Here is a 14,500-nt window from a genome sequence, read left to right as displayed (position 1 = left end):
TGTGGAAAAAGGCGGGTGATAGGTTTGAATTCGGTACGCAAAATTTTAATAGTGTTGTTTAAAAGGTTTTCAATTTGGCCTTTAAAGAGAGAGAAGACCTTTGGAACCTCATCCTTTGTGTGTAAAAAATAGATCCACGAAAATCGTGTAAAATCATCCATAAAAAGCACATAGTAACGAAAACCATTGTTTGATAATAAAGGGGAAGGTCCCCAAACATCCGAGTGGATGAGTTCAAGAGGAGAAGAAGAAATAGAAGTGCTAGAAGTAAACGAAAGTTTATGGCATTTTTCAACAATACAATCATGACACATACTCAATTTATTTGAGGAACAAGGTAAATTTTGAGAATGTAAAACATGAAGAGTAGTAGAAGATGATGGATGACCTAGGCGAGCATGCCAACGGTCGGCCGAAGTAGAAGCACCAAAGAAAACTTGTGGATGAGGTAGTGATCGGTTGAGAGGAAGAGAAAAGGAGTAGAGACCATTAGTAACCTTGGCTTGAAGGAGAAGAGTTGAGGTTATGTGGTCCTTGATAAGACAATCATGAGAAGAAAATTCAATAAGAAGTGAGTTGTCAAGTAGTAATTGAGAAAGACTTAGCAAGTTTTTGGTGAATGATGGTACATGTAAAATATTTTTGAGATGTAGGGATGTATGTGCTATAGAAAAAAAAGTGGAGCCAATGTGAAGAATTTTCATACCGGTACCATTACCAATGTGTAGTTGATTGAATCCTTCATATGGCACGAAATTGGATAAGTTGTTTAAATCACTAGTGACATGGTGAGAGGCGCCGGAGTCAAGAATCCAGTTGGATGTGGAGGTAGATGTAGAGGTATGAATTGGTTCAGCCATGTAAGCTTGAGGAGGATGGAAAGTGGCATCCCGAGAGTCATCAAAGCGCCACCAACAAATTCTTGCAGTATGACCTTTCTTATAACAGATCTGACAGAATTCAAGAGGAGTTAAGGAGGGAGATGCTGCAGGTCTGTTTTGAGGAGAGGATATATTTGGGCTTTGAGGTGTAGGGAGAAGAGGGGATTTGTTTTGGGGGTAAGAGGGGCACGGCCCAGTAGGTCTGGGACCACGGGACCTGGGGTTGGATTGTTGGTTAGATCGCTGGTTGGTGTATTGAGTAGGATAGTTCTGGTTAGCGGGTTTGGAGCTCGAATATTTGGATTTCTGATTGTTTGTGTAGAGGGCTGTGGGATCCGATGCAGAGGGAAGAGAGGAGGAAGAGGTGTCTTGAGTTTGAAGAAGATTTTCATGACTGAGAAGATCAGCTTGGATATCCGACAGAGAGAGACCATTGTGCCGAGAAGAGGTGGTGGTGGCTACAACAAAGGAGTTAAATTCGGATCCGAGACCACCAAGGATGTGCATAGCTAGATCTTCGTCAGAGTCTGGATGGCCGATGAAGGCGAGTTCATCAGCAATCGACCGCATGGTTGTAATGTAATCAGTACAATTCATCCCCTTTTTGGTTGTGTTGAAGAGTTTCCGGCGAAGTTCTGCTAGACGAGCCTTGGAGGTGGAAGATAAGGTGGTTTGAAGGGTGGTCCATAGGTCGTAGGAAGAGGTGCAGGAGACCACCTGACCAAGCAGCGTTTCTGACAAGGAGGAGCGCAGCCATCCAAGTAAGATTTGGTCCTGTTGCTTGTTTTCATTGGTTGCTGGCTCGGTGATGAACTTGTGCAGTCCATGTCCATGGAGAATAGGAACAATTTGGGATTGCCAGGTTAAAAAATTGGTACGGTTGAGTTTTGTTGAAACAGGGATGCTAAGAAAAATCAAGGAATTAGAAGGTGGATTAGAGGGTGTAGGCGTTGGAGTATTTTCAGCCATGGTAGAGGCTCTGATACCATGAAATGATACCAGTATAATTTTGAAATAGAACGAAACAATTATTATCAGACCGACACAGAGATTGTTCCTACCTTTTTATAACAATCTGAGTTATTATGAAAAACTAATTTACATTTATTTCTAATGCGCTATCTAGGCAGTGAGTATCTTTTACTGATTTATTTCCTGAGTCATCCGTTATGCCTTGTGAGGCTGCTGTCCATTGGTTGTAACAATGGATGTGTCCATTTGTATCTTATCAGACCGACACAGACAGAAAAATTGTAATTTACTCAAATTAGGCTGAACTCGATACACACGCGTATGAAGAATAATGGAAATCGAATGCAACAGATGCAGATTACAATATTACAACCACCGAATGATAAGCTATCATGTCGTAACAATTATATTATACAACTTGCGAATTAAGAAAGCGGTTGGTAGGATCTGGCCTCTGAAAATGGCGTGAGAATGTCCAATTCCAGGCTTAGCTATTTTTATTATTATTTTGCATTCATATTAATTTTTTAAGATTATGCTTAGTTCAAAGCTAGACCTAGGCAGTAGGCACCAAGATCGCCCTTTCCAAACAAAATCTTTTTGTCTTAACCCGGCCCCCAACTTCGGTGCAGTGTACTCTTTGTCCGTTTTTTAAGTTTTAATTAACATGCCACTGACAGCTTTTTGTTTCATGTTTGTGATCCAAATAAACTTTTACTCTTTTAAAATAGTTTGGATTAATGAGTATTATGCAAATCCAATCCAACCATGGAATAATAAAATTATGCTTTCTGAATTAGTGTTATTATTTTGAATAATATAAAATTAACACTCTTATTAGACAATACTACTCATCACTTTTTTCACACTATTCTTACACACTGAGGTCCTGTTCGGCCAACTAATGGGAATTGGTGTAGGCATAAGAAAAGTAAAAATTTGAACTGCTTTTTACTGTTTACGTGGGAAAAAAAAAATTCAGTTGAACTGAATTTTTTTCTTCCCACGCGAACTGTAATGCAGCCAAACACGCCCTGACTAGAATGGAGAAAAGTGTATGTCTGATCGGCTTTAGACCTATCTTGGTTTGATGGACACCAAAGCCGTTTGATACATTTTAAGATACGTACATACTCGTTCTGAAATTCATGCGCACAATTTTAAAACACATCGAACAGCTCTGATGCTCTTCGATCCTGCTCCTTTCTTACTGGAATGACATTATTCTTATACTATAAATTTGACAATTCAAACAGACGTAGATGATTATTATTATTTTTGTCTCGTGACGGGTTTTGCTAAACTATCTAATTTTAATGGATGTTTCTATACTTGTGATCAGCATAAAACAAATTTGAAATTCAAACCTAATTCGATAGGATCTATATTTATAATTTAGTATATATAGAAGTATCAGGTATACGTATACTGAGTTCCTCTATTATTAACAGGCGGAGCTAGAAAGTGCCGAAATTTTTATTTAAATCATTTTAAAAAGATGATAAATTAAATAACTATGATTTCTCAGTATTTTCATCTTTATCACGTCTTTAGTTTGAAACTGCAGTTAGAAATTAAATGTCTAGAGTTTCAAACTGAAGACAAGAGTTTCTCTCTACCACTGACTTTCTTATATAGAAAACATGTTAAGTTGTCCTTCATTTGAAAGTTCAGATATCTAATTTATGTCCGCAGTTTCAAACTAATGACGCTGTGAAAATATAATTTCTCAAAAATCATGATTATTTGATTTAACTTTTTTTTAAGATGATATAAATAAAAGTTGCAGTATAAAGTGTGATATAATGAAAAAAAAATCATAATGAGACGTAATTTTATAATTATTCAGAAAACAAACATATTCTTGTAATTTTTTTCTGAGTAAAGTATAATAACATTATAGTACTCATGACTTTTTCTTTGTGTAGAGATAGTAAGTGTCACCCCTAATTAAATATCAAGGCATTTAATCCAAGAATTAAGATTCGTCAAATCAGGATCACCAACAATCAATGTTGATATTTAAAATGATATTGCTCGTTCTATAAGATCGATAAAACTGAAATTTGAATTATTCAACGTGCTCGCCGAGATTCCAAGTATTCTAAAAAAAATTTAAAATATGGATTTTGATCAGTAATAAATGTTTAAGAAGCAGCCACGGTTCATAAATTCGAATCCAAGTCAAAGAAGCCATAGTTCATCAATTCGAATCTAAAGTCAAAAGTGGCAGCTTTGAACAACTCGAGCTTTGAAAACCAATTCCTTGAGTGGACTCCGAAGTCCACTACATTCCCTAAGGATGTTAATGGTCGGATACGGATCAGATAGTAGTTTTACTGTATTCGTATCCGTTATAATTTTTCAGATACGAATATTGATACAGATTGGATATCGGACAGATACGAATATTTTTTTTAATTAGCTTGTTGATTACAAAAATCTATTATATTATTAAAATATTATTCACTAATTATATCATGGTGTTATATTGTTCATCAAAATATATATCTATATGCAATTTAATAAATTATTGGCACAATATGTAATTTAATAAATCAATTTAAGAACATAGTACATTTGTTGTGGTTTAAAAGTGTAAACAGTCGGATACGGATAGTTAAAAGTTTTACTGTATCATTATTCGTTATAATTTTTTGGATATGGATACAAATACGGATAGTCTCGAATATGGATACATATCAAATAATTTAGATAATTTTTCGAATTCGGATCCGGACGAAATCAAATAGTATCCGATTCGTTTACACCCCTAACATTCCAACTTAAGGTATGATCGTACGAGGATAAGTATAAAAATAGTAATTTTTAAATTAGTGGTTGAGAATAATGCTAATTCAAATAGTTTAAACTTTAAAAATAATACTCACTTACAACTATTCGAGTTAGTAAAAAGTGTCAATTGAATTACAAATTTGAAATAGAGATAGAGATAATGAATAAAAAAGATGAACTAATATAATATTTTAACTAATTTTATATTATATTTAATCTAATATTTTATTTAATACTAATATAATTTTAAAGTACTATTATATTACATTTAATATTTAAACTGATATTATATCATATTATATTTAATTTAATACTAATCTCATATGATATTATATTTATTTGATACTAATCTAATAACTAAACTAATATTACATTACATTCAATACTTAACATTTAAACCGATACTATATTACATTAAAATTTTAAATTAATTTTATATTATATTTAATATAACATTTTATTTTATATTAATCTAATTTGATATTATATTTATTTAATACTAATATAATATTTATACTAATATTTAAACTAAGATTATATTACATTTAATATAATATTGTATTTAATAGAAATATAATATTTAAACACTATTATATTACATTTAATATTTACTTTAATATTATATTATATTTATTTTAACATTTTATTTAATATTAATTTAATTTGATATTATATTTATTTAATATTAATCTATTTTTTAAATTAATATTATATTACATTTAATATTTAATCTAATATTTGATTTAATAACATAACACATACTGCTTAATGAGGCGATACTGTATATGTACAACTGAGGATCGATACTGTGTGACAATTTAGAGATTGGTTTTTATATTCTTGTTGAGAACTACTTTTCATTTATGTAATTAACATAATAGAATGTGATAGAACCATGCACATAACTTTTATTCTTTAATACAAATGTTAGCGATCCAAAATTGAATTGTAAAATTTTAGTCGGCACTTTCAAAATCAATTTTTTCACTTTCATAGATGCAGTGCAATTGTAAATTTTGAAAGATTTCATGAAATGAAAGTTTTCATCTCTACTTCCATTCTCTCACGGCTAATTAAATTCTTTGTCCTAACATTAATTTCTCTTTACATTTTGATAATTATTTGAAATTGTTAATCAATTTCATGAATAGAGATGCTCTTAAAAATTAGTGCGTTAGAATGGCTATCAAATTTGTATCCATGAGATATCTCAAATTTTGAGTTGATACATATGTGAAAATTCTAACTGTTCAAATTATTTTTGTAGTCATATGCTAAAATTATGAGAGGATTTCAGCGATACTCTTCTATCTCTCATCTCTCCTCTTTCTCTCTCTTCAAAAAGTTCAGGAGAGAGAAGAGAGAGAAGAGGAATTTCAGAGTCGCTGATATAATACTTTTAATCGTCTAATTCAGATAACAAAAAAAAAAATGCAATTTATAGCAATTCGCATTCAAGTAATGCATGGGTAGGACCCGGACGTTTGACGCCGACGGGGCGACGGGTAGGGTTTTGTTTTGATTTGTATGAATATTTTATTTCTGCGTGGTAAGTTGGTAACATATAAGCGGTCTAAAAAAAAAATTTAACACATTGCACAGTATAAAAATTCACAATTTGACATAAATAAATAAATAAATAAAAAGAAGCAGACGGACTTATTTTTCCTGTATTGCATCATTAGTGTCAAGTGTACTGTCAAACAAAAGATAACAACTTTCTCAAATATTATAAATTTTCAACTGGGAAAATCTTTTACAGATACACTATTCGTTGTGTTAAATAATCAATTTCACAAGTGCAACGGACAGCTACTAGATGATTTATTTTGTTCCATTCAACCAATATTTAAACACAAACGGTATATATATATATATATATATATATATATTTTCTATTTTTTCGAAGTCTTCACCAGTCTATTATGTGTGTTTTGCCGACTACAAGTCTACAAGTCAAAATCCTCTTAGCAAGTTAAATGTTATGGTGTAACATACACCTGACAGCGGGATCCGCAAATATAATCCTCTTTAGTTCTACTTGTTTCTTGGGGTGTAAACGGTTGGATACGAATCAGATAGTAGTCAAACTGTATTCTATCTATTATAATTTTTTGGACACAAATACAAATACGGATAGTCTCGAATACAGATACGGATCGGATATTAAACGGATACGAATCAGATATTGAATGGATACAAATATGGATATGAATATAATTCGGATAATTAAAAATAAATTACTAATGTACATTATAGCATCTAAATATAATTTTTTTGTTCATAAATTAGATCTAATATTTTCCATAATAAGTTTGTTGAATACAAAATATTAGTCACTAATCATTTCATAGTGTTGTATTATTCATTAGAATATATATGTATATACATTTTAATAAATCATTAGTATGTATGTGCAATTTAAGAAATCAATTTAAGAACATAGAATATATCTGTTGTGGTTTAGGAGTGTAAACGGTTAGATACGGATAGTTAAAATCCTTATCGTATTCTTATATGTTATAATTTTTCGGATCCGGATCCGGATACGAATACGGATAGTCTTGAATACGAATATGAATCTAATAATTTAAGTAATTTTTCGAATACAGATCCGGACAAAATCGCCACGGATAGTCTTGGATACGAATACGAATACGAATACGTGTTTCTCATGGCAGAGAACCAGGGAGCCAGTGAAAACGCCATAACATATACAGTTGGTGAAACACGGTTACAGAGAATCCTGATTCAAGACAGAGAGAACCGTGAGCAACGTGTCGAGACTTTATTCCTGATCAAGTAAAACACGTTTCAACGATTCCATTCCAGATTCGTCCCCGCCTCCCCGGGCCTTGTAATAAGAAAAAAAAGAGAGAGAGATCCAACATTCCCCTCCAATACCACTTCTCGTGACAGAATTCATTTATACATCGGTGAAGCAAGTCAACAAAATACCTGCTAAATGTTAATGATTGACCCGCTTTACAATTCTCTCCTCGATTGATGTAAGATAAGGTTTCGCCACCTCCTACTAATCTTTGTTCCTGCCTCGTTCTCTCCATAACTCCATGTATAAATTAATTTATCCCTTGATTATCTTATAAATAAATCGATTAATCAATCCGCTGATACATCCTTACATATTTACGCTTACCGTACTACACAACGGGCCCCACCGATTAAAATTCCGAGTCTCTTTTTTTTTTTTGAAAACTTAGTGGTTTAAGGGATCATTTGGCCTAACGGCTGGTAGACTGGTAGTCTGGTAGTTTAGTAAATTGTCGTAAAAACGATGGAGCATCGAGATATTATACCACCCACCGCGGTCATGCTCTTTTTCCCCTTGGAAAGAACGGGTGGCTCACATCTTCCCACTTCCTTCTCCCTCCTATCTCCTCCGCGACATATTTCGTTACACTGCAGTCTGCAGCTTATTTACTCGGGGTGGTAACGTACATTATTCACCGCGGTTACCAAACCCCCACCTCTCTCTCTAAAGACTCCTACCAAAGCCAACCGTCGTCCATTTATGACCTTCGACCTAACCGATCCGCTCACCCTCCGCTGATCATTCACCCAACTCTCACCCATCCTCTCTTCGCAATTCATCAATAAAACCCTGCGTATTGGGCGTGGCGATCGGATCGGATCGCTGGCGGTGCGGCTACACGCCGGCGCCTGAGATGGAAACGAAACCTCCACTACAACAGAGAAAGTGGGTGGTGCCTCTTCTAGCCTCAGCTCTCTTCTCCTCTCTTCTCATATCAGCTTCTCTCTTCTTCTCATCCTCTAGAGCTCTTCTCTTTTCTTTCTCTCCAATCCCTTCGCTTTCTGGTGAAGAGCCGATCTTTGTTGAATCGAAGCTCAGATTATCTCCTCCATCCACTGCCAATGCTCGAAAGGTGCCTCGCATCGCTTACCTCATTTCTGGATCTGTTGGAGATGGAGTGAGCTTGAGACGGACGCTTCGGGCTTTGTACCACCCTGCGAATACTTATGTAGTGCACTTGGACCTCGAGGCTCCAGCAAAGGAGCGGCTTGAATTGGCTCAAGAGGTGCGAGCAGACCCCGTTTATGCGCGGTTTGGTAATGTCAGAGTGGTCACACGTGCCAACCTTGTGACCTACAGGGGGCCCACCATGGTGGCAAATACTCTTCATGCGGCGGCTATTTTGCTAAAGGAAGGGGGGGATTGGGATTGGTTTATCAACCTCAGTTCCTCCGATTACCCACTGGTCACGCAAGATGGTAAAGATCCAATTTAACATAAAAATTGAAGCTTTCTATATTCGTGTTTTCCTAGTAGGAGGACACCTAATCGGCCCAATTACCAGCCTACTTTAAATTTGTTGTCTTTTTTTCATTCCTTTTTGGTGCTATGTTTGATTCGGCTGAAATACACTCACCGACTTCCTGTTAATTATTGTTTTTTTTTTTTTACCAATTGAAGGGGCGATGTTGTCTAGAGCAGGTATATAGTTTACTACTCGCGTCCTGTACTGGGGGGTTTAAATATTAAAATACTCCTAGTATATGTTAGATTCACCTAATCTCATCCACTTGTTCTTCAATTCTGTTTTGATATCACTTTTTAACTGACCTTATATGTCGATATCATCTGAATTTCCAATTTGTTATCAAATTTTCCTATTTTTGATATTATTTTATTTTTTTCTGATAGTATGACTTATTCAGTTATCTACTTATCTTCTAATTACCAAGTCGAACAGGCACTTTACAATTAATTGCTTTATATTGTTTCAGATCTGCTGTATGTTCTCTCAAGTTTGCCAAGGCAAATGAACTTCATTGAGCATACCAGTGACATTGGATGGAAAGAGTATGCACTTCATCTTTTTATTTTATTTATTTTGTCAATTCTTCTTGTAAGATAAAAATTACTTTCATATATATTTGGTGAATAAATGTTACTGATCAAGAAACTCTGGTGTAGATATCAGAGAGCAAAGCCAGTTATAATAGACCCAGGTCTTTATAGCTTGCAAAAATCAGATGTATTTTGGATTACTGAGAAGCGAAGTGTGCCTACTGCATTCAAGCTTTTTACTGGTATGTGCATCTGACTCTGAACTAACAATACATGTGTTACAAGTGTTAAGTTGCATTCTAGCACACTTCAAGTCTTCAATTCTATGAGCCATCTGGCACCATCTTATAATCTTGGTTTGCAAAAAAATATGCCCTTATATTTTCCAGAGCTCTCTGTATTGATTTAATTGCTATCTGTTGTTCATGAACTGTGATACTCATTTGATTTATTATTATATTAAAAAAAGTATAATATCTGTCAGAAATAGACCAATCCTATCTCAGAATTCATGTGAATCAAATTTTCTGCTTCTCTATCTGATATTCCGAGAGTTGCTAATGTTGTTGGAATTGTTGCTAAAAGTGCATGCTTTGTAGGTAGGGGTGAAAATAGAGTGGATAATATTTGATCTGTATTCGAAAAATTAGATATGGATATCTGATATCCGAATATCCGTGTGTATACGCATACTGATTTGGTTTTACGTTTCAACTATCCGTATCCGAATAGTAGATATATACCATGAGGAGGGATCCACTTACAACAACTTGAAAGTTACAACATCTTACAACATCGTTTTTTTTCATTTTCAAAGTCCAAATCGTCGATCCAAACCGTTAGATATTCAATCTATATTAAAACATGGTTGCAGACCAAATTTTACATTTTTTGGAATTTTTTTGCTATTTATTAAGATGGGTACAAAATCGCTGTATTTATTAAAATTCTGCACCATTAAAAAACAGCGATTTTGTACCCATCTTAATAAATAGCAAAAAAATTCCAAAAAATGTAAAATTTGGTCTGCAACCATGTTTTAATATAGATTGAATATCTAACGGTTTGGATCGACGATTTGGACTTTGAAAATGAAAAAAAACGATGTTGTAAGATGTTGTAACTTTCAAGTTGTTGTAAGTGGATCCCTCCTCATATACCATATAGTCTAATATATATTATGAAAAAAATATGTTATTCATCATTATAATTAGATAAATATTATGAACTTTGGTAGTTTTTAATAATATGTATATATTTTTTAATAAATATCCGATCAGTATCCATATCCGAAAAATAAAAAAATGGATATGGATATGGTTTCACCACTCCGTATCCGATCCGCTTTCACCCCTATTTACAGCCTTAGTAAAATTAAATAAAACTAGCTCCTCATTCCTGGGCAAATTACTTCTCTGGTAATTGCTCGAGTAAATACACAATGATACCCAAGCACTGCCCTTTTCTGTTTTGGTCTGTAGACATCCTTTTTTTTTTACCAGTTATGTTTATACCATCCTAATCAATAGTCTCAACAAAGATTTGAGCCTGTGTTATTGCATGGATATAGTCAACATATAACTAAAGCCCCTTTCAGCTCCAAGTAGAGTTTTTGTCCATGTTCTTAATTTTAAGATTATGGTTAGGACTAATAGGCGCAGATCCAATGTTTATGTTGTCAGCAAGAACTACATACTTGATGGACAAAAACCAAAAGTAGGCAGCACTTTTAGTTTATTCTTAATTTAGTTATATAAAGGTCAGAAGTGGAAACATAATTTTGAACTATGAGGGTCAACTATAGAAAAATACTTTCTTGTAAAGACTGAAAAGTACAAGGGTTTATCACAGAAATCTTTTTAAGATTTGTGGGTCAATTTTAGAGTATCTGTGATAATTTTGCTTAAAATACATAGAAATATGGCATGTACCCATAGAATTTTGGAGAATGATCTGCATGAGTGTATCCATTTTTTATTGCTACCTGATTATGAGTACTCAGAATGCATTTCTCTGGGGGACCTCTACTGCGTATCCAAGCCTTACAATGGGGTTATGATAAATAAAAAATTTCAGGTTCGGCATGGATGATGCTGACACACCAGTTTATAGAGTTCTGCATATGGGGATGGGACAACCTCCCACGCACGGTGCTTATGTATTATGCCAATTTTCTCTCATCACCTGAAGGTTACTTCCACACTGTCATCTGCAACTCCCCTGATTTTCGCAACACGACTGTCAACCACGACCTCCATTTCATCTCCTGGGACAACCCCCCAAAGCAACATCCCCACTTCCTTACCCTCGATGACTTCTCCAAAATGGTCACAAGCAATGCACCTTTTGCCAGGAAGTTCCCCCGTGAGGACCCTGTGCTTGACAAGATAGACAAGGAGTTGTTGAGGCGGGATCCTGAGACCGGTTTTGCGCCTGGCGGTTGGACTGATTTGTTGCGGAAGAATGGGAGTGGTGATGTGGGTTATTATGTCAAGGATGTGAAGGATCTGCAGCCTGGAGATGGGGCTCAGAGGATAAAGAAGTTGATTACGGGCTTGATCACACAGGAGGATTTTGATAACAAGCATTGTCTCTGAATGATTTTTATAATAACAAGTTGTTTGGCTGCCTGACTAGTGCGGTCAGGGAAAGATTGATAAAGAGTGGCTGATCGGCAATTTTATAGTATAGTATAGAGGGGCACGATCGAGTTTAAAGAAAGACAAGGCTGTCCATATTATGTTGAGATGCTGTTTGTGGATTTGGTTTGGGGGGGGGGGGGGGGGGGGGGGGGGATACAGGAGATTAACACAGTGCACTAACTGTCTTGTTAGGTGCTAGTTTTTGAAATAATAGGTTTTATCCAGTCTCATTACTTGTGGCGGTTGTTACATAACAGCAACCCCAGAGGGTGTTAACACTGGTGTTGATGACAATATATATAGGCATATGTCATATGATGATTGAGTTGTGTTACGAATTTACGATTAACTTTGTGATACCGGTGCAACTTGGGACATTCAGATAATCAGATGTGTAGGAACTAGGAAGACGTTGTGTGCTTCAGATAAAGTAAACGGTTGACGGTTGATGCAATGATGCTAATGCAATAACGGTGAATATACAATGCGCAAGAAATTTAACAGGCTTCGTTGCAGTACCAACTATTCATATTTACGAATGAAGTTTTTTTTTCGGAAGCTCCGCTGTGTTTACAAGGGTCTCGGCCCGTTAAAAGTCGAAACTTCCTGAGTAAAATGTTATGCTCTCGCCCGCTTCCAATTTTACCAATGGGCCACAAGCCTTAATCACCTGACGATAAACATTTCCAATTCGCATCCTCTAAGTTAACTCAAATTTTAAATTTAGATCCGGACTGTCCGATTTAATTCTGAAATATTAAAGGATCCGTGCATTATAGATTTCGACCGAATCAGGCCCGAATTCTGATCGAACAGTCTACAGATAAACTCAAATGGTGCGTTAATGTAGAGAATATGGACAAACAATTTCGAGTGATTCGGATTTACATCCTCTCTCTCTTTGCACGCATTTAAGAGCATCTACATTTCTAAAACTTTTGAAGTTTTTAAATAACGGTTAACTAATTTTTAGAAATTTTGTCTCTGAAAGTTTCTAAACCCCCATTAAAGGGATGTAGTTCTATTAAAGGAATCTCATTTAACATTTCCTTATTTTCATGCGAGCGGTTTTGTAGTTCTATTAATATGAAGGAGTTCCTTGCTAAAAGTTGAAAAATAATATTTTATTTTTAAAAAAAGAAGAGGTAGTACAGTTAGTTAGAAAAATTCTAAAATTATTAGTTGTCTAAAGGACGAGAATTTGTTTCTTTCTCATGACTCTGCGGAGATTTTAAAAAAAAAAAAAAAAAACAATCTTTCATTTTACACAACACATAAATCATATATAATGTTATTTTGACTCTGTTATTTATGCGCTCTATTGATCAAAATCTGCCCGGTCAAAATTTTCACCCATCTTAGTTTTTTTATGGTAAAATATCATCAGAGTTGGTTAGACTTCGTCTAGTATGTACGAAAATTAAAAAAAAAAAAACATATGACCGACAATTACACGAAAATAAAACTCTGTCAGTATCTTTACTGCTTTTTACGCACAAAATCGGCAAATTGGGATATTTCTCATCAGATTCAGATCAGTTCTACGAATTGAAAAATAAAATGATATCCAAAAGAGTCTTAAATTAAGAGTCGTAAAAGGGAAAATGGGAATTTTTTCTAAATATTTAAAACTTTTGAAGTGTGACAGCGAGTGCAGAACTTAGAATGATTCGATAATATATACAAAACGGATAAATAATAATTAACAGAATCAATCATTAATATTTCATTTTGATAACATTTAGAACACGAAGCAATTAAACGAACAATATTTGAGCTATATGGTTAAACTTACTACTAATTTGTTTTTACGGTTTTCAAAGTTTAAATAGTTGATCTAAAGTGCTCAATGTGTTATCCATATTAAAATGTATTTGGAAATTAAATTTTACATCTTTTAAAAATATTTTACTATTTTTTATAAATTTTTAAAAATCAATATTTTTAAATTGTAAAAACGAGTTGATAGCATCTAAGCCATAGTCATACCACTTTGACCTTAGCCAATCTCACAATATGTGAGCCATACAATACAACTTACTGATTGAATATTATTGCATTAGTTTCTAATACTAAAATTGAAATATTATTGAAATAATGATGCACAGACATTATATCGAGAGGTTTCTTACTGAAAAACAATCTGCGGAAAAGAAATGAAAGATTGTCAAGATGGTTCTAAATATATTTAATGCTGCACTTACTTTGTTCAGAAAAATGACACAAGCATTTTGGAATGAAAATCAAGTAATTAACCCAAATTGATGTACGCACAGAGAATTATGCACATGTAAAATATAAAAATACCGACGCATATGATAGTGAGTTTGGCTAATATAACATCAGTGTCATTTTAGCCTATATAACACCAACTCTAA

The 14,500-nt window shown here is 34.3% G+C and overlaps 1 protein-coding gene across 1 annotated transcript; it reads left to right on the top strand.

Moving 5' to 3' along the window:
- The first annotated feature begins 8,022 nt into the window (after positions 1 to 8,022).
- On the top strand, positions 8,023 to 12,490 carry LOC144571396 (beta-glucuronosyltransferase GlcAT14A-like). Its single transcript, XM_078320668.1, has 4 exons — positions 8,023 to 8,900; positions 9,417 to 9,492; positions 9,607 to 9,722; positions 11,557 to 12,490. Exons 1-4 carry the CDS (start codon positions 8,336 to 8,338, stop codon positions 12,075 to 12,077), a joined length of 1,278 nt encoding a protein of 425 aa, XP_078176794.1. The 5' UTR covers positions 8,023 to 8,335; the 3' UTR covers positions 12,078 to 12,490.
- Positions 12,491 to 14,500: the final 2,010 nt, after the last annotated feature.

The sequence above is a fragment of the Carex rostrata genome, chromosome 19, assembly GCF_964058835.1.
Source record: "Carex rostrata chromosome 19, lpCarRost1.2, whole genome shotgun sequence".
Lineage (NCBI taxonomy): Eukaryota > Viridiplantae > Streptophyta > Magnoliopsida > Poales > Cyperaceae > Carex > Carex rostrata.
The sequence above is the reverse complement of the archived record's forward strand: the minus strand, read 5'-3'. Positions and strand labels throughout refer to the sequence as shown.